Below are 24,635 nucleotides of genomic sequence, written 5' to 3'. Positions count from 1 at the left end.
GCAGTCCTGGCTAACTGGGGAGGTCTCAGTTAACAGGAAGGTAGCAAATGTGATGCCCATCTACAAGAATGACCCAAAGGAGGATCCTGGGAACTACAGGCCTGTCAGTCTGACCTCGGTGCCAGGGAAGGTTATGGAGCACATCTTCTTGAGTGCCATCACGTGGCATGTACAGGACACCCAGGCGATCAGGCCCAGTCAGCATGGGTTTACGAAAGGCAGGTCCTGCTTGACTAACCTGACCTCCTTCCATGACAAGGTGACTTGCTTAGCAGATGAGGGAAGGGCTGCTTTGTTTACCTGGTCTTTAGTAAAGCCTTTGACTCTGTTTCCAACAGCATTCTCCTGCAGAAAGTGGCTGCTCTTGGCTTGGACAGTTGTACTCTTTTGCTAGGTAAAAAAAAGATGGATGGCCAGGCCCAAAGAGTTGCCGTGAATGGAGTGAAATCCAGCTGGCGGCCGGTCACAAGCAGTGTTCCCCAGCGTCCAGTATTGGCGCCAGTTCTGTTTATTATCTTCATCAACTATCTGGATGAGAGGATTGAGTGCACCCTCAGTAAGTTTGCAGATGACACCAAGCTGAGTGGGAGTGTTGACCTGCTTGAGGGTAGGAAGGCTCTGCAGAGAGATCTGGACAGACTGGATCGATGGGCTGAGGCCAATTGCATGAGATGCAACAAGGCCAAGTGCCAGGTCCTGCACTTTGGTCACAACCACCCCATGCAACGCTACAGGCTTGGGGAGGAGTGGCTGGAAAGCTGCCCAGTGGAAAAGGACCTTGGGGTGCTGGTTGATAGCCAGCTGAACATGAGCCAGCAGTGGACCCAGGTGGCCAAGAAGGCCAACGGCATCCTGGCTTGTATCAGGAATAGTGTGGCCAGCAGGAGTAGGGAGGTGATCATCCCCTTGCACTCGGCACTGGTGAGGCCGCACCTCGAGTACTGTGTCCAGTTTTGGGTCCCTCACTACAAGCGGGACATGGAGTTGCTGGAGCGTGTCCAGAGAAGGGCAACAATGCCATTGTGAAGGGTCTAGAGAACAAGTCTTACGAGGAGCGGCTGAGGGAGCTGGGGCTGTTTGGTCTGGAGAAGAGGAGGCTGAGGGGGGACGTTATTGCTCTCTACACCTACCTGAAAGGAGATTGCAGCGAGGTGGATGTTGGTCTCTTCTCCCAGGTAACAGGCAATAGGACAAAGGGAAAGGCCCTCAGGCTACACCAGGGAAGGTTTAGATTGGATATTACAAAAAATGTCTTCACTGAAAGAGTTCTGACGCATGGGAACAGGCTGCCCAGGGAAGTGGTTGAGGCACCATCTCTGGAGGTATTTAGAAGACGTGTAGATGCAGAGCTAAGGGACATGGTTTAGTGGTGGAACTGACAGTGTTAGGTTAATGGTTGGACTCGATGATCTTGAAGCTCTCTTCCAACCGAAATGATTCTATGACTCTAATATGAAAGTTAGATAGTAAATGAGAATTACAAGCACCGGTAGACAGGTTTTATGTCTGCATTCTCTCATTTTCATAATTATATGTCTATTGGGACACATTTCAGCCTCTCAGGGAGAGAGAGGTTGCCGCTGGGGTCTCTGGATTTAAAAAGATCATCTGGCCCTGTTGCAAGTGGGCTACAACTCTGCTGCACAGAGTTAAGAAACCTCTCTGATAACAAAAAAAAAAAAAGGGAAAAAAAAAAAACGGCAGATGTTTAAACAAACACATTTGCTACCCTTCACACAATGGAGAAAACTGCCCAAAAACTATGTGCACCAGAAACAAGCACGAGAGGCTACAGTTTGCAAGGTCTAGGCTGAGAATATTGGGATACAGCTACTTAGCCGGTGATGCTGGAACGCTTCGCAAAGCACAGAGAGAAGGGATGCACTCTGCAGGAGCCGGTGGCAGAAAGCTGTCCTCCTCACACCTATCTGCAAACAGTGATATTCTCCCACTGCCCTGTGCTTCCTAATCCTCCAAACCACCACATCCCCCTGCACTTTGGTTATCCAGGTTGTCTGGTACATAACTTTCAAGTGGAGAGGGAAAAAAGATTAACTTAATGCAGAGAAAGAGGCAGGTGCCCCATTTGAACAGTACTCAGTTCAGAGCAAGTATTTGACTGAACCAACACGGTTCAGGTCACCAGAGGCCCAATTTGGAGACAAATAAACACAAAAAGCCTCGCTGACGCTGAATAGCACTGGGTCAGAGCGCTGGAGCCCAGGTTTTCTCTCCACCCAGCTGCCCAAGTGCTTGTGTAACAGGGAGGCCACACATCGCATACAGATACCCAGTTTTGAAAGCTCTGTTATCCTCCTTCCCCTCCAACATGTACAACCCTTTTGTTTCTGGCCATGTCTCCTGTGTTATTAACTCTTTCTTCTCATACTTCTATGCCTCCAGAAAGCCTTTATATTAAAACTCATATGCTCTCAAAATGATAAAATATGAGTCAAGGACTGGAGAAACTATAAGAGGTGTCTATGCGGCTTCTTTTTCTGTCAGGGAAATCTGAGCTATTTTCAGTGACAATTGTATTTTTTCATTTCGTGCAGGTAACAAGTCTTTTATTAAACACAGGTGCCCAAAAATTCATCCCAGTGCACTGCAGTAACTTGAATGAGCACGTCCTGGGGATAATTCTGGCCTTGAGTGCTGGTAGTTACTGTACATACTTGTCTGATTAATTCCTCTTGACTTACAAAGGCATCCATCATGTCACAACAAATGATCTATGAAACACACCGTACCTGAAACCCTCCCCTCCCCAAGTCATTTCCCCAGAATCTAAAACAGGCTCTTATCATTTGTAATCCGTAATTAATAACAAAGCATTCTCACTAGTGCAATTTTTCTGCTAAGGTTAACGTAATATTTCATCCCAGGCCAGCTGCCGTTTTATGACTTCCAAACACGACAGTAAGTAATGTCTTTGCATAAGAAGTCACCCACAGAGTAAATTGATCAGCTCCTCTTTCATCAGCAGGCATTTTGCTGCAGCAAGGGAGGCTAATTACATATAAAGTTGTTGTTTACCAACAAGAGTATGTGCCCAAAGTGTGGCATTGTACTTTGACTCTTCTTCCCTATGTCTCCATTCTGCATCTTGTCCATCAAGGAGTTTTTAATCTATGATCAATCAAATGCCGTGATTATGAACTGCACTTACCACACTGTTGTCATCTGCACAGATTCACCTACAAAGATCAGCATCAATCACACAACATATGTTTTCAGTATCAGTAAAACTTTTGGGCCACTTCTTACCCTCAAGAAGGACACATACACATTCATGACTATTCATCTCAGCTGCAAAGCATCAATAAATTCTAACATACTCTTCTTTATCTAAACTGCACTACTTCTCATACTCTAAAGTTCACATCTGGGTATCTGTATTGCTGTCCCTACGAGGAAATTCAGCACCCAGAACATACATACATACAAACATACATATATATATATATATATATATATATGAGAACAGGAGGAAAATTAGTGTATGGCACTGGTGTACAGCACCGGTGTGATCTTCTTGCCTTACTGAAATTGGCAAGTAACTTTGGAGACCTATGTTTTCCCCTCCCTTGTGATCAATATAGTAAATGTCCGGTATCTCAGGTTCTTCTTGCATGAGGTAGCTGATGGAGACACACATCTGGCTCAGGAAGCTCATGACTTGCAGGCTGTTGTGCGCTGGCAGCGCATCATGAGTTCTTTATCCTTCTTGTAGCCTGTCGTGGTCACTCGCTGCTGGAGAAGAAACACCAGGCAAACTGGACCTTTTGTCCTACTCAGTAACCTGCCCTTTGGTTCTTATATTTCTAAGAATGAGAAGCCATACCACACAAATAAACTGCACAGTGCTCAGCACCTCAAGATCACCAGGCATGGAAATACCAGCTTTCAAGCATGAACCTTTGATTCAAAGTGCTGTGGACAATGCATGCGTAGAGGTCAGGTCACAAAGCTCACCACAAACCTCTGTCCAGGAACTGGTACAGTTGCTCACACAGTCATCCTAGTGACTGGAAATCAGCTTAAGATAGGAAATTACCAACCCAGATGAAAGTTAAGTGATGTGAGCTGAACTAGGTTGATGTTTGCTGATGCTATCCAGGCAGTCTGAGCCACAGATTATCACAGGGCAGCTCCCAAAAAGGAGCATTTGTGGCCTGAGGTGACTCAGGATGTATAAACACTGTCTGCAAGGCAACGGCTCGCTTTCTTCCTTTCATTGGTGGGAAGGAGGGGTGAAAAAAAGTGGGAGTAGTAAAAGAAATGGGTCATTTCAGAATGACTGCTCCAAACTAGTCCAATCCAACTTCATAACACAAAGGGAACGCGAGGTCTGCAGCTCTGACTCACCAGGTTTAGCAAATCACCAGACATCCTGGCTCCAGCTACACCAAAAGCAGCCACCTAGAAATGCATCTCCTCAACAAAAAGAAATGTGTTTGCAAAGGCAAGGAACGAATGGCAAACAGCGTGACCTTTAGTGAAATAGTCATGTGGACTCCTGAATTAAAGTCAGACAACGTCAAACTAGAAACTGACACAAACTCATCCTTGGACATGGATCCTAATAGATACAGGACCAGATCTCTGCTGTGTTCCTCTCAGCAGTCTAGATAGTTCGATCAAACAATGACGCATCCTGTATTTAATGAGAATTAAATGTTAGGCTTGACAACTAGAAGACAAATTCTAATTTTAAAGATGCAATTATTTCCCATTCCTTTATCATTTGGTCTATTTTGGCTTGCAATTTCTTGTAATTCAGTAGCACATTTATTGCACCAAACAGATCAATGTTAACCACTAAAGTGTGCGAGCTTCAAGCATGATGTTGCTCAGTTCTGAACTTCTGGTGACTCCAGCTCATGGGCTGATACACAATTATCTGTTATTTTTGGAGCAGTTGGGGCTGTACAGAGTCATGCAAATTACAAGATACAGTTGTACACATTGTCTTCTAAGAATACGCCTTGCAAATATTTTTTTATCCATATTCTTAAATTCCTGGAGTTTCATATACGAAAAAAAAAACACCAAACCCACCCAAGATGCAATGCCATCTTAGTCACATTCCTGCAAGGCTCTTCAACTGTGTTCAGTTACATCTAGATTTTCTCCTTTGCTACTTGCTGTTTGTTGACTCCTTTCTCTTTCCATTTACAGCTATGTGTGAAGGAAAATAGTTCTGCTTAATACATATCCATACTGGCTTTTTAGTAAACTCATGAAAGAAATGGCCCATTTCAGACCTCAAAATTTGCCGCAGGTACCTCTGCACCTTATTACTAAACCTCCACCTGAAAATGAAAGGAAAAAAAAAGATAATAGGGTCTCAAAAACATGCTGCACGCTGCCTGCCATGTATGCAGAGACCGCAGCCTGGAATTTCACTTACTCAGTGTAAATCCAGTTCAGTTATATTGACTTTTCTTTCCCTCACAGTATATTAGTGCTCATGAAAAATCTTGCAGTGAGAGTCCTAGAGAAGAAGTCTTTTGTTCACCGACAAATACACTTCCCACATTCTGCTCTATTACAACAGGCAAAAGAGCAAAAGCATTGTTCCTGCTTTTACAATAATCACAAGGCCAGACACTCAGCTAAGGCACAGATAACACGTGGGCTTTGTCACGGACACTTTCTCTAGCCCTAATTCAGTGCAATCTCCACCCATTTATCCCCTCCTTCTCCACCAAATGTATGAACAATTATGATCAGTCCACTGCAAATCTGACTGCAATTCTAACATTCAGCTCCTACAAGCCACCAGACCATCCTTTCAGTCACCTCCAGATCATTGCTACATTTGAATTTACTCAAGCCAAATCTTCCTTTCTGTTTTGGGGTGTTTTTTTTTTTTTTTCTTTTTTCTTCTCTTCTTTTCTTGCTTCCTTTCCTTTCCTTTTCACAATCATTTACCAAGCCAAAAGAGATTCAAGAGACAAATGATGGCATCTGCAAATAACTCAAACAACTCCATAGAAGGAAACAAAACAGCACAGGATCAGAAAGGCTGTTATATGTCAACACAGTAAATACTCGCAGTCAAACTCTCAGCTGGTGTAAATCAACCCATCTCCACCTGGGTTTTATGAGGGCAGTGCAACCTGACACTGAACACACAGTAGAAACACCTTATATACATTTAACTACAACATTTTAAATCTGAGAGAGTATTGACCCTATCTGACACCGATTTCAATCGGTGGCCAAACTATCATCTCCCCTGATAGAGAACAGCCAGAAGTACACTGCATGCGAGGACGTATGGGCCCTTAATACCATCTCCCCACACAGCCCCCTCCCTTGCCCACCTCTCTCAGGGGTCCTGGAGACATTTCCAGGAAGGGCAGCAGCAGCAGTCATGGCTGCACACTGCTGCCTACGCGAGGAAATCTGAAGCACGTGAAATGCACAGTGCACTCTACAGCAGAGGATGGCAAGCCATAGTTGGGTTCTCCTTTTCTCATATAAAAAAACACGCACGTAGACACATTAAATATTTAAAGTTTCCTACCCTTAAAAAATCACAACTGCACCCACGTTGTAGTAATCCAAAGCCATAGCTGCAGGGCATCTTTCAGCAGCCTAAGTCTGGTGTTTGAATTATACAAATTCCATTGGACTATAAGGAGACATATCAATATCTGCTCGATCAGCTCTGCTGTTCCTCTCAAGGAGCTAAACTGAGTGCCAAAGAGTTCCTGTGATGGCACACACAGCCATGGGCACCCAGGAGGAAAACATGGGTTCACAACACCAGGAGTCCAACAGGTTCTGATGGTCAAGGGTTAATGATCTAACCGGTGTTTTCATTATCTACATCAGTAAGAGACAGATCTTGGCCAAAAATGTCTTCTCGCATGTTTATTATATATTGCCTTCTGAGCTGACTTTACAAATGGCTGCTCGTGACTGCTTCAGCAAGGAAAGATTAGAGGTCCAACCTCCATCACCCCACCCTCACAAGCACCCGTGAATTCTTGAGGAACAAGCACCGTACTGCCAGAACGCAGACCAGTCTCTAATCTGCCACCTTAAAAAAGGTGAGACAGACATCTCTGGGCAAAAATGGAAAAAGTAAGATCAACCATGTATTTGAAAAAATAGTCTAGGGGTCATCTCTAGTCTTTGGTCTTCTACAGCAGCCCCTACTCACTGCCTTTTATTGTTAGTGTTTCCCCAAATGCATGCACTTGTTTGCCTGATATTGCCAGTCCCTCTAGCACTGAGTGCAGAATGCAAAGCCCCATCCAAAAACTGAACAAATACCAACCAAGAACAAAGAAAGAAAGCAAAACTAAAAGTTTGATAAGAACTGATGTCAGCGAGCTGATGGAAACACTTCCGTGTAAAAAAATGCCATCTGCTTAGTTCCACATCGGCTGCAAGAACTGCTGCACTTCCTCAATCATCGACTTCGCTGGCTGGCTCGTAGGCGAGCCCGGAAAGGGATGCTAACGCTTTCCTTGGTCAGGGTGTGCAGAAAGGAAGGAGAGGCAGTGAAGGAGCTGCCAGCTGCATCCCCTGCTTCAGGAGGCTCGGGAAATCTTTTCAGTTGGCCAAGCTTGGAAGAGCTCTGGAATTACAGCCCTTCAATGGATGGGGATGGTTCTTTCTTATGGGATGGCCTTTAACTACGTTACAGGGCAAGCAGGTTTTGACTGACACACAGCAGACCCCAGAGAGACAAATTACTTGGCCAGCCTCTTCTCTCTTCCTGGCCCTCACTGAGCATCTGCAAAGAGTCTTTTAAATTTAACCTGCAATTGCTAATATTTTTCACTTGTAGCACTGGATTGTTCCTCTTCAGGGCTTTTACGTGCACTTTCCATTTACGCAATGCTAACTCCCATAATGGTCAATAAAAGCCAGTATATTAGCATGATAAACTCATGTTCCCAGCCATGCACAGAATTCAAATTGAATTAGAAAGTCAGCCTATGTTCATAAAAACAACACTATTGAGCAAATGGAGCTTTACTGCACTACATAACACATATCACATATCTTTGGATTGTTGTAAATTCTTCATATAAATACTTTAAATCACTTAGACTTCATTTTGCACAATATATAGTGAGTCTCTTCATAATCAAACAGTATTTAAAACATTTACTGCCTTGTTAAATCTAACAAGTTAGATTTATCGGGATAGTCACTTTCCTTAATAGCCAAATTAGTAAAACTCAATGTATTCATTGATGGATAAATATATAATAGGCGGTTGTTAAACCTTAATAAATACGTTTAATAGTCAGCTGGCGTTTTCTCTCAATGGCAGCACTTCCTCTCGGCTGCCAACAGGAAATGCTGCTCCTGAATGTGCCAGTTCAGCCCACGTGTAGGGAATAAATTGATTTCGAGGAGCGAATGGGAGCAAAAATTTCAGGTAGCTTTCCTGTGCTGTTTGTCACAAGCACTCTTAGCTGAGACTCTCCTAAACTCCCATCAAGATCGTCAGATGATAAACAGCACACAGTGTAAGGAAGTGTATAAGCTACTGTGTTTGCCTAGACTCCATGCAAGCAATGAACCAAGACAGGACGGGCAGCTGGCTATCTGAAAGCCATATAAATGATATTTGTGTATTATTATTACAACTGATGGTCTTATCGCACTCCCCATTTCACGTACATCATGTCACATTCTCTCACCCCACCCTGACACTCTGTGTGTTATTGACAGATTAAATTACAATGCCTCAGCTTCTAGTTAGGAGATCTAAGAAGTACTCTTTTAAGGCTTTTAGCTATCTAAAAAAAACTTTTAGAGGACTCTGCATCATTAGACTACTAAAACCTTTAAAAATCGTGCCCTTAGATCAAATCGTAGAACTTTATGGCTCATCTCTGCAGGTCCAGGATCAGTCCTCCAAGCTGAAGACAGCTACTCCACATAAATTAGAAAAAACAGACCAAAATACCTTCAAGAGAGACCATATGCTGGGCTGGAAGTTTAACCATAGCCACAAGACACTCACCTGGGTGGGATTATACAGTTCCTGGAGTGGGCTTCTGGATCCTTTCCGGCAGCAAATGTCCATCCCAAATGGATTTCTACGCATTACTGCAAGGGGAAATTGAAATTAACACAGGTTAGAAACATTCGTTAGCAGTAACCTATTGCAATACCTACAGCAAGAAGAGATTTTCTGACAGACCAGTGGATTCTAGAGACAATGTTGTGCCTTAATTCCTCATCTTACTTCCCCTGTAAGAGCTAAATCCTTTATCTGTCGTGGAAGTTACTGGGGGGGGAAACCACAAGCTTTCTGGTTTTTGTCTTCTGAAAGCTATTATCCAACAACTTCCAGCTTGGATGTCCAAAAATTCAAGTATAGGGACCAAAGCAATATGATTTTCAGTAGTGCTAGGTACCTGCTTCTCTAATTACCGTGAAGCAGTTGGATGGATTCCTATAATCAGCTGAGAGGCAATGTTTGAGCCTCTCTCAGCCTAAATACAGAAGTACAGAGGATCTTAATATTCAAACAGCCGATTTTAAAGCTTTTGGCCCATGACTTTGGTTTTTCCTAGAACAGACACTCAGCAGTACACACTGTGCATACAGTCACTCATTGCTGCACTTCTTGCTCCAAACTGTATTTTGCTCTACATGCTGCAACTGAATATTTGACTGATCCGAAAACCCAACATATGCTATGTTATCCCAGCTGGAGACCAGCAAGTTTTCAAACCAAAGGCTTTGTCAAAGGTCTGATCAAGGAGCATTTTGGATGATAAGCATTTCCAGGAGGGACCTTGATCTGAGCCCCAGCAGGCACAGAGATCATCAGTTTCAAGTTAGACCTTTGTGGTCATAAAAGTCTACCGATCACCCTCTATATATAGTCATGAGGAAAAGCAGATCTTGCCTGTCCTTCTAATCTCCTGTGGCCCACATCATCCTCTGCAAACACTCCTCTACCCCAGCTTGCTCTGCCAGCTACAGAAGGAGCACCAGGCAATGACATCCCGCACCAGGCATCGCAGCGAGGGGACAATTGTCAAGTTTTAATTAAGACACAACCAAAAGGAAAGAAGAGATGTTCCTGCTGGGAATCCAAAGGCATTAAGCAGAGTCTGACACGCTTTTACCACCGCTTGCCACGTTTTGTAACCAGAAACCACTGAAGTGTCCTGCAGCAACAGTTCTGAGCAGCACAACTTGCAGACACGATATTGCAGGCTTCAAGCCAAGAGTCAGTGAATACGGTCAAGTATTGTTTTAATACAGAGGGCTAATACGCAACCCTAACTGATATATCTAGTAGTATGAACGACAGAAAACTGTATGTGGTTCCAATCTGGAAACATAATAGATTCCTTTGCTCACTTCACATCTATTTTTCAATTGAATGTAATTATCTAATAACATGCCACGTCATTTTTCCCCTGATCAAAGAGCGATTCCATGGGTCTTGTGGTAGGAGTCAGACATATATGCTTAGTAAAAAAAAAAATGGCTAAATGTTTTGATTTTCATCACCATTAGGACAGTAGCGTTACTAAAGGCTATAATTTTAATTTACGTGTTTAAATACCGATTAACTTCCAAGCATTTTTAGTCTCACAGCCAAGTATTGTGATTCGTTTGTTTTTGCACTAATGTGCCTTTGTAAAAGTTAACTTAGCAAGTGCTTAAAACAGTTAAAACTTTAAAAAGGTTTAGCATGAGCAATGTCAGCTTCCAGTGTCTGGAAGTGGTTTTAGGAAGGAAACACTAAAGTAAGGGTGTGAGACATCCAAAAGTTGTTCTCACTACAGAGCTCCTGTCCATCCCATTCCCGTCTGTCATGCCCCTCCATCCTCTTGTACCAGGAACTGTGTCCAGGGATTCTTTTACAGGAAAACTTTCTAAAATTGAGCATTCCAGTCAACAGCAAAACATCGCGTCCGTTTAAAAAACCAAAGCAGGGCAAATGGGAGAGGGGAATGGTTCAGTGCATCCAGGCTATTAGACTGTGATTAACAATGACCCTGAAACACTGATTCCTTGTTCCAAAATGAAGAAGAATAATTCTAGTGTGTTGTTCCCTAATTTGTTACTTCACCTTTCATTTCCATTAAATACAGCAAGGAGTAATGTGCATAAATGTATCCCTTCCTGCTTCACTTCGCCAGCAGGTATCAACACAGCAACACTTCATATGCAGCAGCAACAGCCGTAAAGATTAAATTATTTGCACAACGTGCAAGATTTGATTCCCAGATGTAAACAAACAAACAAAAGCAACTGTCTTCCCAGCAAAAGCTAAATGATAATGTAGAACCTTAGTCACAGAAGCATTCAATCTTTTTATGATTCCCAATATTACTTAATTGGTTTGTTTTTTCAAGGAAGCCTTTAGAAGACGACTGCGGAGCCAGCACAGCAACACAGCAGCTCAACGCAGCGCTCTGCTCCCTGCTCATCGGTGTCAGGAACAGCACGCCCTGACACAGCTGCACGCAGAACCTCTGCGCACACCTGGAAAATACCTGTGCCTGGAATTTAACTGCAGCATCGAAATAAAGGGGAATACTCCCCTTTCCTGAGCAGAAATCCCACTCACGCCTTTCGCAAAATTGTCCTTTGGTGAATAACTATCCGGAACGTTCATGTATAGTAGAAAACAGATGCTGGCATGCCTGTGGACAAACTCAACTCTCAGGGCTCCTGCAACCAGTTTTCTACTGTCTCAGTTCCTCTGAGGCAGAGTTTCTTTATATGAATGACATGAACTTTTTGGCCTGAATCTCATCTATAGAAATCTGCAGTCAGAAAGCCATAATATGGACTTAACTGCAGCTATACTAAATTTAACAACACTTTCACTAACACTGTCATACTATTGTGGTAGTGGAAATTTAAAAATATCAAGTCCTTTATCTTCACCAAATCTTATTAACATAGTAAATATCTAACTTTACATTTTATGGCTTGGGCTGATCTCCATTCATAATTACAGTTAATTATAATCTAATGCTAAGTATTGCAGATGCATGGCTCCAAGAACTGATTAAAAGATCACGTTCATGCACACTAAGTGGGTGAAGCAGCTGACAGCAGCATTTAATGCCTTTAACGATTCAAGAGTGGTGTTAGTACTGCAACTGCAGTAAAATCAGCAACCCCCTGAATTTCGACAGGACTGTGAGCAACTGAATAAACGGTTAGTTTCTTACTTAAATACAAGAGCTGTAAGAACAAGACCTTTCTTCTGTCTCTAGGAACGATTTGTCCAAAATGCAATCTTGGCCCATCTTGTTAAAATCTGTGGAATCATTATGCGTTAATTTAATAGCAAGTCTAGAGAGCATGTTATCTAGGCACCAAATTTCAGTTTCTCAAGAGAGAAAGATAAACAGTCCTGCTGAATTGAAAGCTTATCAGCATAATAATCATCTGTGTACATACACATAGAGAGAAGAAAACCACATGTGCAGGCCTTAAATCATCTCAGAACAGAAGCATCCATGCACAACTTCTAGAAAACTCTATTTAGACGCAGTAGCGCCAAGAATTTGAGCTGTGAATTAGTGTGCTGAGCATGAGAACACAGTGCTTCTCAGTCAAATCTTCTTCTGATATCTGTGCAGAAGAGAAGGCCAGAGGTTTTGCCACAGGCTTGATCCATTAGATGATTATGAATTAAAACGTAGATCCCTCAAATTAAAAAACACCCTTTGGAAAGGCATGGTTTGGGAGCTTACTGAGAGCTTGCAGGTCATCATCCAGGCCAGGTAGTCTTTGAAATGCCTGCCATGATCCAACAACCGATGCGTTCAGCAGCATCTCCTCCTCAGGTCCCCCGGGTGCTGAACCCGTGACGGCAGAGGCAGGGTTACAAGTGACAGAGCAAATGCACATGGCAGGGCGCCCGCTAGATCTTGACATCTACGAGAGGGGATGTCACCTCCAGGTTGCATCTAGCCAAAAAGGCAAGACAACAGCGCCTAGAATAATGGGCACAGGTGGGGAGGGAGAACCGGCAGGCAGGCAGGCGTGATATAAAGCCTTCATTTTTTACATGACTTTTCAGAGACTGAAGATCATTCACATGGAAGCACGTGAACCAGGCTTAAATTGTCACCTCTACTTGGCAGAAGGCATTTGTAATGTACTTGGTAATCTGCAAAGACCCTGTCCCAGAATGGGAGACCTCCAGTATTCCCACAGGATGAACAAAGACAGGAGAAAATACTAAAAATAAGAAGCCTCATCAACGCAATTTCTGCCTCTCTCTACCAGGATCTACAGAGAAACTGAGAGCAGGGATGCGGTGGCTCTTCTTGAGGGAGATTACTGGCTTGAAAAGGTATGTGAACACTGGGACTATCTAGAGAGAAGAGAAGAGAAGAGAAGAGAAGAGAAGAGAAGAGAAGAGAAGAGAAGAAGAGAAGAGAAGAGAAGAGAAGAGGAGAGAAGAGGAGAGAAGAGGAGAGAAGAGGAGAGGAGAGGAGAGGAGAGGAGAGGAGAGGAGAGGAGAGGAGAGGAGAGGAGAGGAGAGGAGAGGAGAGGAGAGGAGAGGAGAGGAGAGGAGAGGAGAGGAGAGGAGAGGAGAGGGAGAGGAGAGGAGAGAGAGGGAGAGGGGAGAGGGGAGAGGGGAGAGGGGAGAGGGGAGAGGGGAGAGGGGAGAGGGGAGAGGGGAGAGGGGAGAGGGGAGAGGGGAGAGGGGAGAGGGGAGAGGGGAGAGGGGAGAGGGGAGAGGGGAGAGGGGAGAGGGGAGAGGGAGAGGGGAGAGGAGGAGAGGGAGGAGAGGGAGAGGAGAGGAGAGGAGAGGAGAGGAGAGGAGAGGAGAGGAGAGGAGAGGAGAGGAGAGGAGAGGAGAGGAGAGGAGAGGAGAGGAGAGGAGAGGAGAGGAGAGGAGAGGAGAGGAGAGGAGAGGAGAGGAGAGGAGAGGAGAGGAGAGGAGAGGAGAGGAGAGGAGAGGAGAGGAGAGGAGAGGAGAGGAGAGGAGAGGAGAGGAGAGGAGAGGAGAGGAGAGGAGAGGAGAGGAGAGGAGAGGAGAGGAGAGGAGAGGAGGAGGAGAGGAGAGGAGGGAGAGGAGAGGAGAGGAGAGGAGAGGAGAGGAGAGGAGAGGAGAGGAGAGGAGAGGAGAGGAGAGGAGAGAGAGGAGAGGAGAGGAGAGGAGAGGAGAGGAGAGGAGAGGAGGAGAGGAGAGGGAGAGGAGAGAGAGGAGAGGAGAGGAGAGGAGAGGAGAGGAGAGGAGAGGAGAGGAGAGGAGAGGAGAGGGAGGAGAGGAGAGGAGAGGAGAGGAAGAGGAGAGGAGAGGAGAGGAGAGGAGAGGAGAGGAGAGGAGAGGAGAGGAGAGAGAGGAGAGGGAGGAGAGGAGAGGAGAGGAGAGGAGAGGAGAGGAGAGGAGAGGAGAGGAGAGGAGAGGAGAGGAGAGGAGAGGAGAGGAGAGGAGAGAGAGAAGAGAAGAGAAGAGAAGAGAGAGAAGAAAGAGAAGAGAAGAGAATGAGAGAAGAGAATGAGAAGAGAAGAGAAGAGAAGAGAAGAGAAGAGAAGAGAAGAGAAGAGGAAGAGAAGAGAAGAGAAGAGAAGAGAAGAGAAGAGAAGGAGAAGAGAAGAGAAGAGAAGAGAAGAGAGAGAAGAGAAGAGAAAGGGGGGAGAAGAGAGAAGAGAAGAGAAAGGGGGGAGAAAAGCATAGAATCAAGACCCTTGGAGATTCAAAACCAAAATGGTCACCTTCTCACAAAGTGTCAGAAGGGCATATGAAACCATTTCTCACAAGCCTGCATGGGATCAAGTCACAATGGAGGCTGCCAGAGAGAGACACGCAAAAATAATTGTCATTTCTTTCACTGGACCTTACAGAGCAAAGAAGCGACATTTCAGACGCTGGGTGTGTGCATTCAGCAGCCATCTATATCACTACCATCCCACAATCCCATAAATGTCAGAGACTCCCATTTCCAAGACTTTCGCAGAACAAAAGTTCCCCGACCGCTATCTGGCAACTACTTCCTACTCAGTAATGTTTCATTTACATTGCTTAGGCTATTCCTAATTACTTTCAAGATAACAAAAACCAAATGTAAAAACTTTACCTCTGCTCATTGTCTCTTAAATTGTCTCATATTACAAATATTTGATAACAGTTCTGAGGACATATTAATATTTAATTTTTCATTACACTAGTCTAAAGTACAAAGACAAAATTCCCTAATAAAGCATTGCTTAAAGCTGGTATACATAATTCATTCCACCTATGTGGGATACAAGCCCTCTCGCCAAGGAAAAAAGCATGCCTTGGCAGCAGGTATGGTAAGATTCCCACTGAAGATGGGATCCCATTCTTTTTTTAAAGAAAAAGCTATAGACAAGTCAAAATATATTCCTTTTTTTGGTCTGATTTATCTTCTTTTTGAAGTGATTTCTCTTTGAATGGCTGGATAAATTGACAGCAGTCTGCTTGCTGCTTTTGGCTGAAGCACATTGCTTTCCCGTTAACATTGCCGTCCAACTGCCTCGACTCCAGGCCAGGGGTAATGCTTTCCACGGAGCATCATATTGAGAGCAAAGAGCAGGTACATAACCTAGTACCTTCTCCTAGAGCCTCAAACAACTGGGTTAGGACTGAACATTCACCTATACATCCCCTACCCAACTAAGACAGAAAAAATCAGTGCCACTTAGCCCAGGCAAGATAATGTCAAAAACAGTTACTTACATCTTTGATGTTTCTAGCCATGTTTAAATAAGCTACTGCCCTCAAACCTCCTGAATTTTTTAAAGCAAAGCAAGAATAATTATACCCATACTAAAGGTCGAGAGATTCTCTTGGGCTGCAGATTCCGACATAGTTTGTCTTCTAAACTCTCACACAGACTTCTGCTCTGACTCCAAAGCAGCACAGAAAATTACTTCTATTTAATTGAAATACACATTCAAATACTACACTACGCACTTTCCCAGAGACACTGAGGACATCCACAGCTCACTCACAAGCACACGTCTGTAAATGATATTATAAAACTCCTGCTCCACCTGTACTGGCAAGAATTATGCTCCGGGCAAATTGGTCACAACCAATACAAACCAAGCAAGGCTCAGTCTGACAATATTTTCCACATGTGACGCTCCTGATGCATGAAAACACTCAGGGGCAAAGTTGAAGTTAAGTGACCCTAGGAAGCAGCCTTTTTCCAGAGTTCGTCACAGCTCTTGGACTGAAATTTTTTGCAGTTTGGAACATCCTGTCCACATACCTTTCAGACACTTGGCTAAAATCATGCTGAACAAGCTTGTCATTAGTAACCAGCTCGTTCTGCTTCAGGAAAACAAGCCTTCCATAATAATTTACAACAATCTGCTCTGCAAGACTTCAGCCAAGTCCCAACCACAGGCAAAATCAGCAACTCAATGACAAAAGGACCACCTCATTTCAAACTTCGTTAAAATTCCTACACTCCTGTCTACAGACTAATCCAGCTAAGGACACGAAACAGTAGGAAAGGGTTAATTTTTAATCAGCAACCGGGAGCATGAGGAGTGACTGCAAATTCTGTCACCCAGCACTGGCTCCAGAGCCTGAGGAAGGGGACTTTTTAGATAGCTCTCCCGGCAATGATTTACGAACGCTAATCCTTCACAAAGATCGACGGACTGATAGCAGCATCTCGTGACATCTGGACCCTTGTGCTTTGCTGTGTTCAGCTCAGGATTTTAGACTAAATTATCGGTCCTTCATCCGGAGACCGCAGGTACAAGGATTTATGACTAAACTCTTGTCTGACCTCTTTCGTTTTCTTAAGGCAAAACTGCAGCTTTCTTTGCTGGAGCTTGGGAGCTCTATTTTTAGAAAGTAACAATCAGATTGGGTATTGTATGTGCACACGCCAAAGTCTTAAATGCAGAGAAGGAGATAATACTTCTTCTCTGTGTTAACGGAGAACCAGATTTTGCCTCACACCAGACAGTGACTAGAAACACGGGGTGTTACACAGTGTGAGAAACAAGCAAAAATCTGCGGCCAGAGCACCATATCCCGTGTAACACCACTGCACACCATGGAAAAACCAGAGACCTTAGTGAGCTGGATGCTGTATGCACATAGCAAAGCAACAATCCCAAAAGCTCCAGCGTTTTAAAGCTCCACCTGAGGAAGCGAGATGCTGTATTTTGGGTCAGCAGTACTGGTTCATTGATTCAACATGTCCATCGTACCCTTCCCTGATATTTCTCCTCCCCTTCATGTACCAGAGGGACTTACTAAAATAAGACTGTGGATGGATATGACAAAAGTGAAGGACGAGGAATGAAGAAGAGGTCACACCTTAGTGAAATGATTACGGCTGAGACGAGCAGCAAAGCTGCTAGTTATGGGACCAGGGACCAGCAAAGTAACAGTCCTCAGTTCACAGATCAGAAACATAGAGGCAAAGGGGTTAAAAACTTCCACAAAGCAAACTAGCTGCTACAGATCAAATTCATTTTAGGAAGCGAGATGTCTATTCTAAGCTACTCATTCAAGCTCCTACAATTAACAGAGAGCTGCAGCTGGAGAGATGGGTCATCCCATGCATCTCTGGAGGTGGGTCCCCTCCTTTCCACTGACCAGCAACCCTAGATGGGTTGATGGTTGAAGTTACATGAAATAAATCCGGGCACAGCAAGGAAATCAATCTTAACATTAGTTTCTAAGCCCCAGTCACTAATTATAAAGGTTGTAAATGCCCTCCAAAGAAGAGAGGGATATTTAATTACTTTCTGCTTTAGACAGATTTCCAGAAATAAATTTGTATTTTATCCTGTTTGTTCTCTGATTAGCATGGGAATGGGTTTAATTGGGCACAGTGGGGAAGTTAATATCCTTGGGTGAAATTATGCAGAGACTTAGATCCTTGGCCACCCTACAGACATTGCATGTGGCATAAATTAGCACAACATCTTTCCCGTTAATGAACAATGAGCAACTTTTCTCTAGTAATTTTTTTTAAATGTTAATCCATATGGAATTTCTTTAGAAGTCTCAAGAAACTATCGACAAGCCTAAATCAAGAGACTTTCATAGGCTTTGCTTCTCACATGAGGAGAGCTCCATTTTGTTTATCTCTGTCACACACAAGCATACATTGGTTTCAATGCAGCAATTTTTTGTGGGTGCAAACTACAAACTATATTAAACTTGGTCAGAACTTTTCCGATACAACCTTGTTTTCTCTGGCATGAAACGCAGATTCAGGGGCATCACAATATTTCATGGGTAAATTCTGAACAGATTGCTGACCACCTCAGCTGCCTCCTAGTCCCTGTGTATGCCCTGGTTTATGCCACCCATTAGGAAAGACCGCTGTCCCAAAACTTTGATCAAAATGGTCTACTTCTTCTCTCCCTGAACTACTTCTAAGTCTTCAAAAATTTAAAAAAAAAAATTTTTTTTAATCATTCACATGAAGTTAAGAAGTTCCTTGTTTCCTTTTTCCTTTTTTTACTCCCCTCTCCAACACAACTTTCTACAAAGCAACTGTTACGGGTTTGCGTGGCAAGGTTTTGGCAGCGGGGAGCTGTAGGGGTGGCTTCTGTGAGAAGCTGAGAGAGGTTTCCCCCATGTCTGATAAAGCCAGTGCTAAGTGGCTCTAAGACGGACCTGCCACTGGCCAAGGCCAAGCCTTGGTGGTAGCGCCTCTGTGATAATGTATTTAAGAAAGGGAAAGAAAAAAAACAAACTGCAGTAAAATGGCAGTGAGGAGAGAGGAGTGAGACGATGCGAGAGAAACAACTCTGCAGACACCAAGGTCAGTGAAGAAAGAGGTGGAGGAGGTGCTTGAGATGCCAGAGCAGAGAGCCTTCCCTAGCAGCTCATGATGAAGACCATGGTGAGCCAGGTTGTCCCCCTGCAGCCCATGGAGGTCCACGGTGGAGCAGATCTCCACCTGTAGCCCATGGAAGGGACCCCACGCCAGAGGAGGTGGATGCTTGAAGGACGCTGTGACCCTGTGGGGAGCCTGCACTGGAGCAGGGTCCTGACAGGACCTGCGGACCCATGGAGAGAGGAGCCCACGCCGGAGCAGGTTTGCTGGCAGGGCTGGTGACCCCTTGGGGACCCACGCTGGGGCAGGGTTCCTGAAGGACTTGCACCCCATGGGAATGACCCACGCTGGGGCAGTTCATGAAGAGCTTGTGGAGAACTGTCTCCCATGAGAGGGACCTCATGCTGGAGCAGGGGAAGAGTGTGAGGAGTCTTCCCCCGAGGGACAAGGAGTGGCAGAGACAAAGTGTGATGAACTGACCGTAACCCTCATTCCCCATCCCCTGCGCTGCTTGGGGGAAGAGGGAGAGAAACGGGAGTGAAGCTGAGCCCGGGAAGAAGGGAGGGGTGGGGGGAAGGTGTTTTAAGATCTGGGTTTATTTCCCACTGTCCTACTCTGATTTGACTGGTGATGAATTAAACTCCCTTTTCTCCCCAAGTTCAGCCTGTGTTGTCTGTGACAGTAATTGGCGAGTGATCTCTCCCTGTCCTTGTCTCGACCCTCGAGCCTTTCATCACATTTCCTCTCCCCTGTCCAGCTGAGGAGGTGGAGTGATAGAGCAGTTTTGGTGGGCACCTGGCATTTATCCAGGCCAAACCAAAACAGCAAGTAAGAAACTATGGAATTGTGACCAACTTTAACTGTACGTATTCACAAACAAACGTGTATTATGAATTTGCACGAAGGAACACTGTTGATCCAGTACATCAAAATACAGAGAAAAACTCTCTTTCCAGACGTCACATTTTTCCTACTTGTCCACCACAAGTTAGCCAGGTGCTTTGCAAAACGAAAACTGCAATAATCTGGGAAGGCTGGAAAAATTCTAGCGAAGCTTACAGGTTTCCAAACATGCCTGCCTCCAATTTCTAGATACGCACTGTAACATCAGCAGCAGGCACATCTGCCGCTGGGTTCTCTTTACAGCAGAGAGATGAATGCTCTGCTTTGTTCCTCTTATCAGCCTAGTTTTCAAGCCTGTAGATAGTTGGCTACATCCCATCTCTCTGATGCAAGTTCAAACGAGAACTGTGTAAATGTAGGTCCAGGGGAAAAAACCCTACATTTGCATTGTCCTAAAAAATGAGAAGCTAGATTTCTTTTTCTGTATTTCCCACTACTTCCATTACAGTGTCAGTACCAATCTACTTAATGAACATGATGAATGAGCTCCCTAAAAAAAAAAAAAAAAAGAGAGGGAGTGAGAGAAAAACCTTTAAAGGAGGAAGGTTTCTTCAGAAAGCTGTAATTTTAAAAGCATTTATCTTGAATCACGGTCAAAATGAGAACGACGGCTGCTGCAGCTGCAGTCTATTTGAGCTACTGTTTCTTTGCTGTTCTTCAACAGATGTGCATTGAAGATGAAACACAAAATCATATTTTCTATGGATATACTCAAACGCACAGCAAGTCTTCTCACAAGCCAAGCAGAACAGAAAACAGAGCTACAGCAGACGTTTTAACCCGGAGCAATAAAAGGCTCAAACTTTTGGTCTCTGAACTTCGGGCCAGAGTATTGCACACACATACGCACACCTGACCTGACACAAACAGAAATCAAGGGACACAAGTCATTTCTGTCTTAGCATCATGTCCAGACAGACCAAGATTTACCAACTCTGGAGCAGCGCCCCTGATATTTTTAGCACGATCACATCCTCCTGGTACTTTACTGTGATTCATGAACAATATTTTTCTTTACAAAAAAGAAGCACTAAAGAATTTGATAAGCAGGGAAGAAAGTATGAAATCCTGCAGTAATCACTTCCAGAGCAGTCATTCATTACGGCAAAGAGGATTATGACTGCAACTTGTTGGATAAGCAGATGAGCTCTCACAAATTAAGGATGCTACTTCCTTGGCAATGCGAAGGCCAAATGCTGGTATCAAAAGCAAGACAGTACCGCAGACAGGAAAGGCCTGATTCTGTGACTTACAAACTGTCTGGACTAATAACTCATACACAGGCAGGCTTTGCTGTCTTATTCCAAGAGTTTATTCTGCTTAATACTTCTAAACTCCACGTAATCCCAAGGCGCACACACTCAATCGGCCTCTTTGCGAGATCTTCTACTTTCCCAACAGCTGGCTGTCGCCCCAGCGGACCAGGGTCAGGGCAGGTCCAGGTCTGCAGAGCACTGCTGGGCTATGTCCAGCCCCATCGGACTGTGGAAGCTCTCCAGCTCTCCTGTCTTCTTCCAGCGGGATCCACACATCCCTATGCAGGGGCCGGGGGCCGCTTTCACACACTCTCTCTGTTAGCAACGAGCTGTACACAGATAATATTGCTTTCAGAATCCCCTCATGCGGCAGTTTTGAAATATTCCAAACCACTGACCCTTCAAAATATTTTACATATGAATGGGACATTGTCGGCTCCCTCAGACCCCGGCTGCACTTCAGCACACAGAAGAGTAAAATACACATTAGCACTATAAAACTTCATCTCAATTAGCATAATCTGTATTTCCATTATAGAGCCCAGCTTTACAGCCAATCTCGGGTGATGTGCTGAGCACTCTGGATCTGTCTTTCTCTGGGGAGAAATTCGCCAAACACAAGAAAACCATTCAGAGCGGTGAATGTATGAGCTTTCAGTGCCCGCTTATCTTTCAGCGGCTCTACTCCCTTCTCCTATCTCCTTCCATTGCTCCCATCGTTTCAGTGAGTTCAATCAAAACCTCGTGATGCACTTTGTCTACAGCGAGGAAATGCAGTCATGCCTCACACGTACCGGAGTGGGTGGGCCAAGCACACCAACTCCATGTCCAAGAGGGAAAAGCACTGAATGAGTAAAGAGCTTTCTGTGATTTTATTTCCAGTGAGAATGTTTAAAGGAGAACCAAACCAGGTAGCAGTTGCAAAAGACATCTTGTGGTATCACTACCAAACAGCACACTGCATAGACTAAAAATTTTAAATTGACTGAAACTCTTCCTCCAATTATGATTATGCTATATAGCTTGGGATACTAATATATACGAGGCCACTGTGCAAGTAGCTTTCTTCTGCATTAAACAGGAATGAAGAAATTGCACTGTATTTCAGAGTTTCAGTTTCTGAGGCTCCAGAATACTGGATACCTATATGACCTTTATTGGTGATAAAACTATTCATAACTAGCATGCAAAATAATAAGCTTCGGTTTCAGTCACTAATAGCTGCCAAACGCATTGTGAAATTTCTAGGAACGTTGCAGCCAGTGACTTATAAGTATCCAAAACACAGGATCACTCCTACAGTACGACTCTGAAGGAGACGGACAACAAAACTGCTAGACAGAAGCACAGACTTCAAAGATTATCCATAGGAAACAAATGCTGTTCTTGCATTTGTGAGGTCTCATGCAGAGAGGGATAGAAAAAGCAGGAAAGAGAAGAAAAAAGGAAAGCATCTTTTCCAGAAGACATCCCTAAAACAACGCCTAACAGCCTAAGCTGCAGCTCATCTTTCAGAAAGACAACTCACCTTCTTTCTAAATTTGCCAGGAGCAGAAAATCCACCTTGGGAAATTGATTTGGTGTCAAACCCTCCTCCCCAGACACACCCTTTTGCTAAGCTGAGTTGACCTGTCCTCACCTTCCAGCCACTGGATCTTATGGTCCGTCTGTCTGGTCCTCATGGCCGTAGCTCCCTTCTCTATGCAGGAACCTACACCTTAAGACCAAGGCACCCCTTAACTTCCCATCATTCCGCGGTAAGTTTTCCAGGCAATTCCTCACCTCTGTTGCTTTCTTCTGAATACGTTCAACACCACCACAGGTTTCTGAAACCAGGGTGCCCTCACATCACACGGCACCACAGCAAAGGCTGCGGCAGGACCCATACGATGAGGAAGTATAACCTCCCCTCTCTGGCTCTGTTCTCCACCCTTACCTGTGCCCAGGTGGCATTAGGTCTCCTGCAGCCCAGGGAGCAGGCAGGTCAGCTAGTCAACCATCACCCTCAAACCCTTTTCAGACCTCCCTTTCAACGGAGGAGGGTCCTCTACTCAGGAAGCATCACCTAGATTTTATTCCTCTGCACACTCACCCTTACTAAAACTAGCGCTACCTCCCGCCACCCACACCAAGTCACTAAGTATTCACTATGTATTAATGACTTGCTGTTTTCCTCCTCTCCATTTATCATTGTCCTAACTTTTGCATCCTCTGTAAACTCGATCAATAAATGACTATGTTTTGTTCTGGATCACAAATTGGAACATTTAAATAGCATCAGCCCAAATCTGATCCCCCAAGGATCCCATGGGAAATGTATTTGCTTAGTGATGATTTCCCAGTTACAGCTATTTTTACCAACTGTCAAACATTTTTTAAATCAGTATTATGTGTGCCAGATTGATATGCATTCACTTGCCAATTTAACTTCTGGGTTATTCATTCCCATATGCACCTGTATGGGAGTAATTCTGACATTCAAATATTGCATCTTTAAAACAACAAGGGTCATCAGCTTGGAGAACTCCTCTTAAAACACTTATTTGTGGGAAACGTTTAGGTTTGTTGTTGATCTTTAATCTTCCAAAGCTGCAGAGAAGGCTTTTGTGATACATTACAGTCTTGCTTTGCTCTCAACTCTGTGTGGGTTAATTTTATCACAAGTTCTTGAAAGCTGAAACAGCGAAACTGCATTTTAATTGAAAATATTTTACACTTTCAGCTTAAAAATATAAAGCAGAATAAAAATTACAATTTAAGTGATGCCTTCTCAATTTGCAGAGTTGAATGGCAGATACGACTGACCTGGAGGGAACAATATCAGAAGGCTGTTACTTTTGGGGCAATCTTTATGTTTTATGCTGAATACTCCATTTGTCTTCATTAAATATTAATCAGCCATTACCAAGGAGGCATATATAAAAGCTGTGTTAAATAATAAAACCTAACAAGTGAAAAAAACTGATTTGATTTCACACTTACAATAAGCAATTGTCACATATTACCCCATTCCAAGCTGAGATACATCATTCAGCTTCATGAACTCACACAGATCTCTGTCCTTCTACACGGCTGAAAATCACACCTCAACTGTCTATGGTAAAAGGAAGATTTACTGAGATCGACTGTTTCGAGTCCTCAGCAGGCAAAGCAGTCAAAGCATTTTATTCAGCTGGGAAGGACACCATTTGTGTGCATATGTGCAGCTATTCATGCAGGTATGATATGAGTGACTATATTGTATCCATATATGAGTGAATACATGCATGCATTACTGATGTCGACATAGCAGACCAGCGTTTTACCCACCACCAGATGCTCATATTTTTTTTTTATTCTGTAATTACTTCATTTTCAAGAATTGTAACATGCTGCACCATGTTTTACTGTTCACATCCAACAACTAAATGGCAGTTTATTTTGGTTCCTCCTTTCCATTCTCTGTATTTTGCTCCTATCTATTTCATTACAGGGTTCCCAGACTTAAAGCTTAAGTAATATTCAAAGAAAATGGCAATGTGAATTTTTCACTTAATAGTAACCTCTTATGCCTCTTATTTAATAACCTTTATTTCCAGAACACATCGCTTTTCAGCTCTTCTATTTAATCAAGCTCTTGACATAATATTTTCCTGTCAAAACCTACTCTATTTTTCCCAAATCTTTATCCTGTCATCTCTGCCCTTTTCATTCCCCCCCCCCCCCCCCCCCAAAC

General features: G+C 43.9%; 1 protein-coding gene across 2 annotated transcripts in view; it reads right to left on the bottom strand.

Annotated features, from left to right (window-relative positions):
* The window catches only part of CHST11 (carbohydrate sulfotransferase 11), a 179,020-nt gene that overhangs the window by 91,590 nt on the left and 62,795 nt on the right, over nt 1–24,635 (bottom strand). For both annotated transcript variants that reach the window (XM_075429078.1, XM_075429079.1), the window contains exon 2: nt 9,002–9,087. In XM_075429078.1, coding sequence (XP_075285193.1) covers nt 9,002–9,087 — 86 coding nt within the window. The remainder of the gene's footprint in view (nt 1–9,001; nt 9,088–24,635) is intronic.

Source organism: Opisthocomus hoazin, chromosome 8, assembly GCF_030867145.1.
Source record: "Opisthocomus hoazin isolate bOpiHoa1 chromosome 8, bOpiHoa1.hap1, whole genome shotgun sequence".
Taxonomy (NCBI): Eukaryota; Metazoa; Chordata; class Aves; order Opisthocomiformes; family Opisthocomidae; genus Opisthocomus; species Opisthocomus hoazin.
This window is presented reverse-complemented; position numbering and strand designations above follow the sequence as displayed.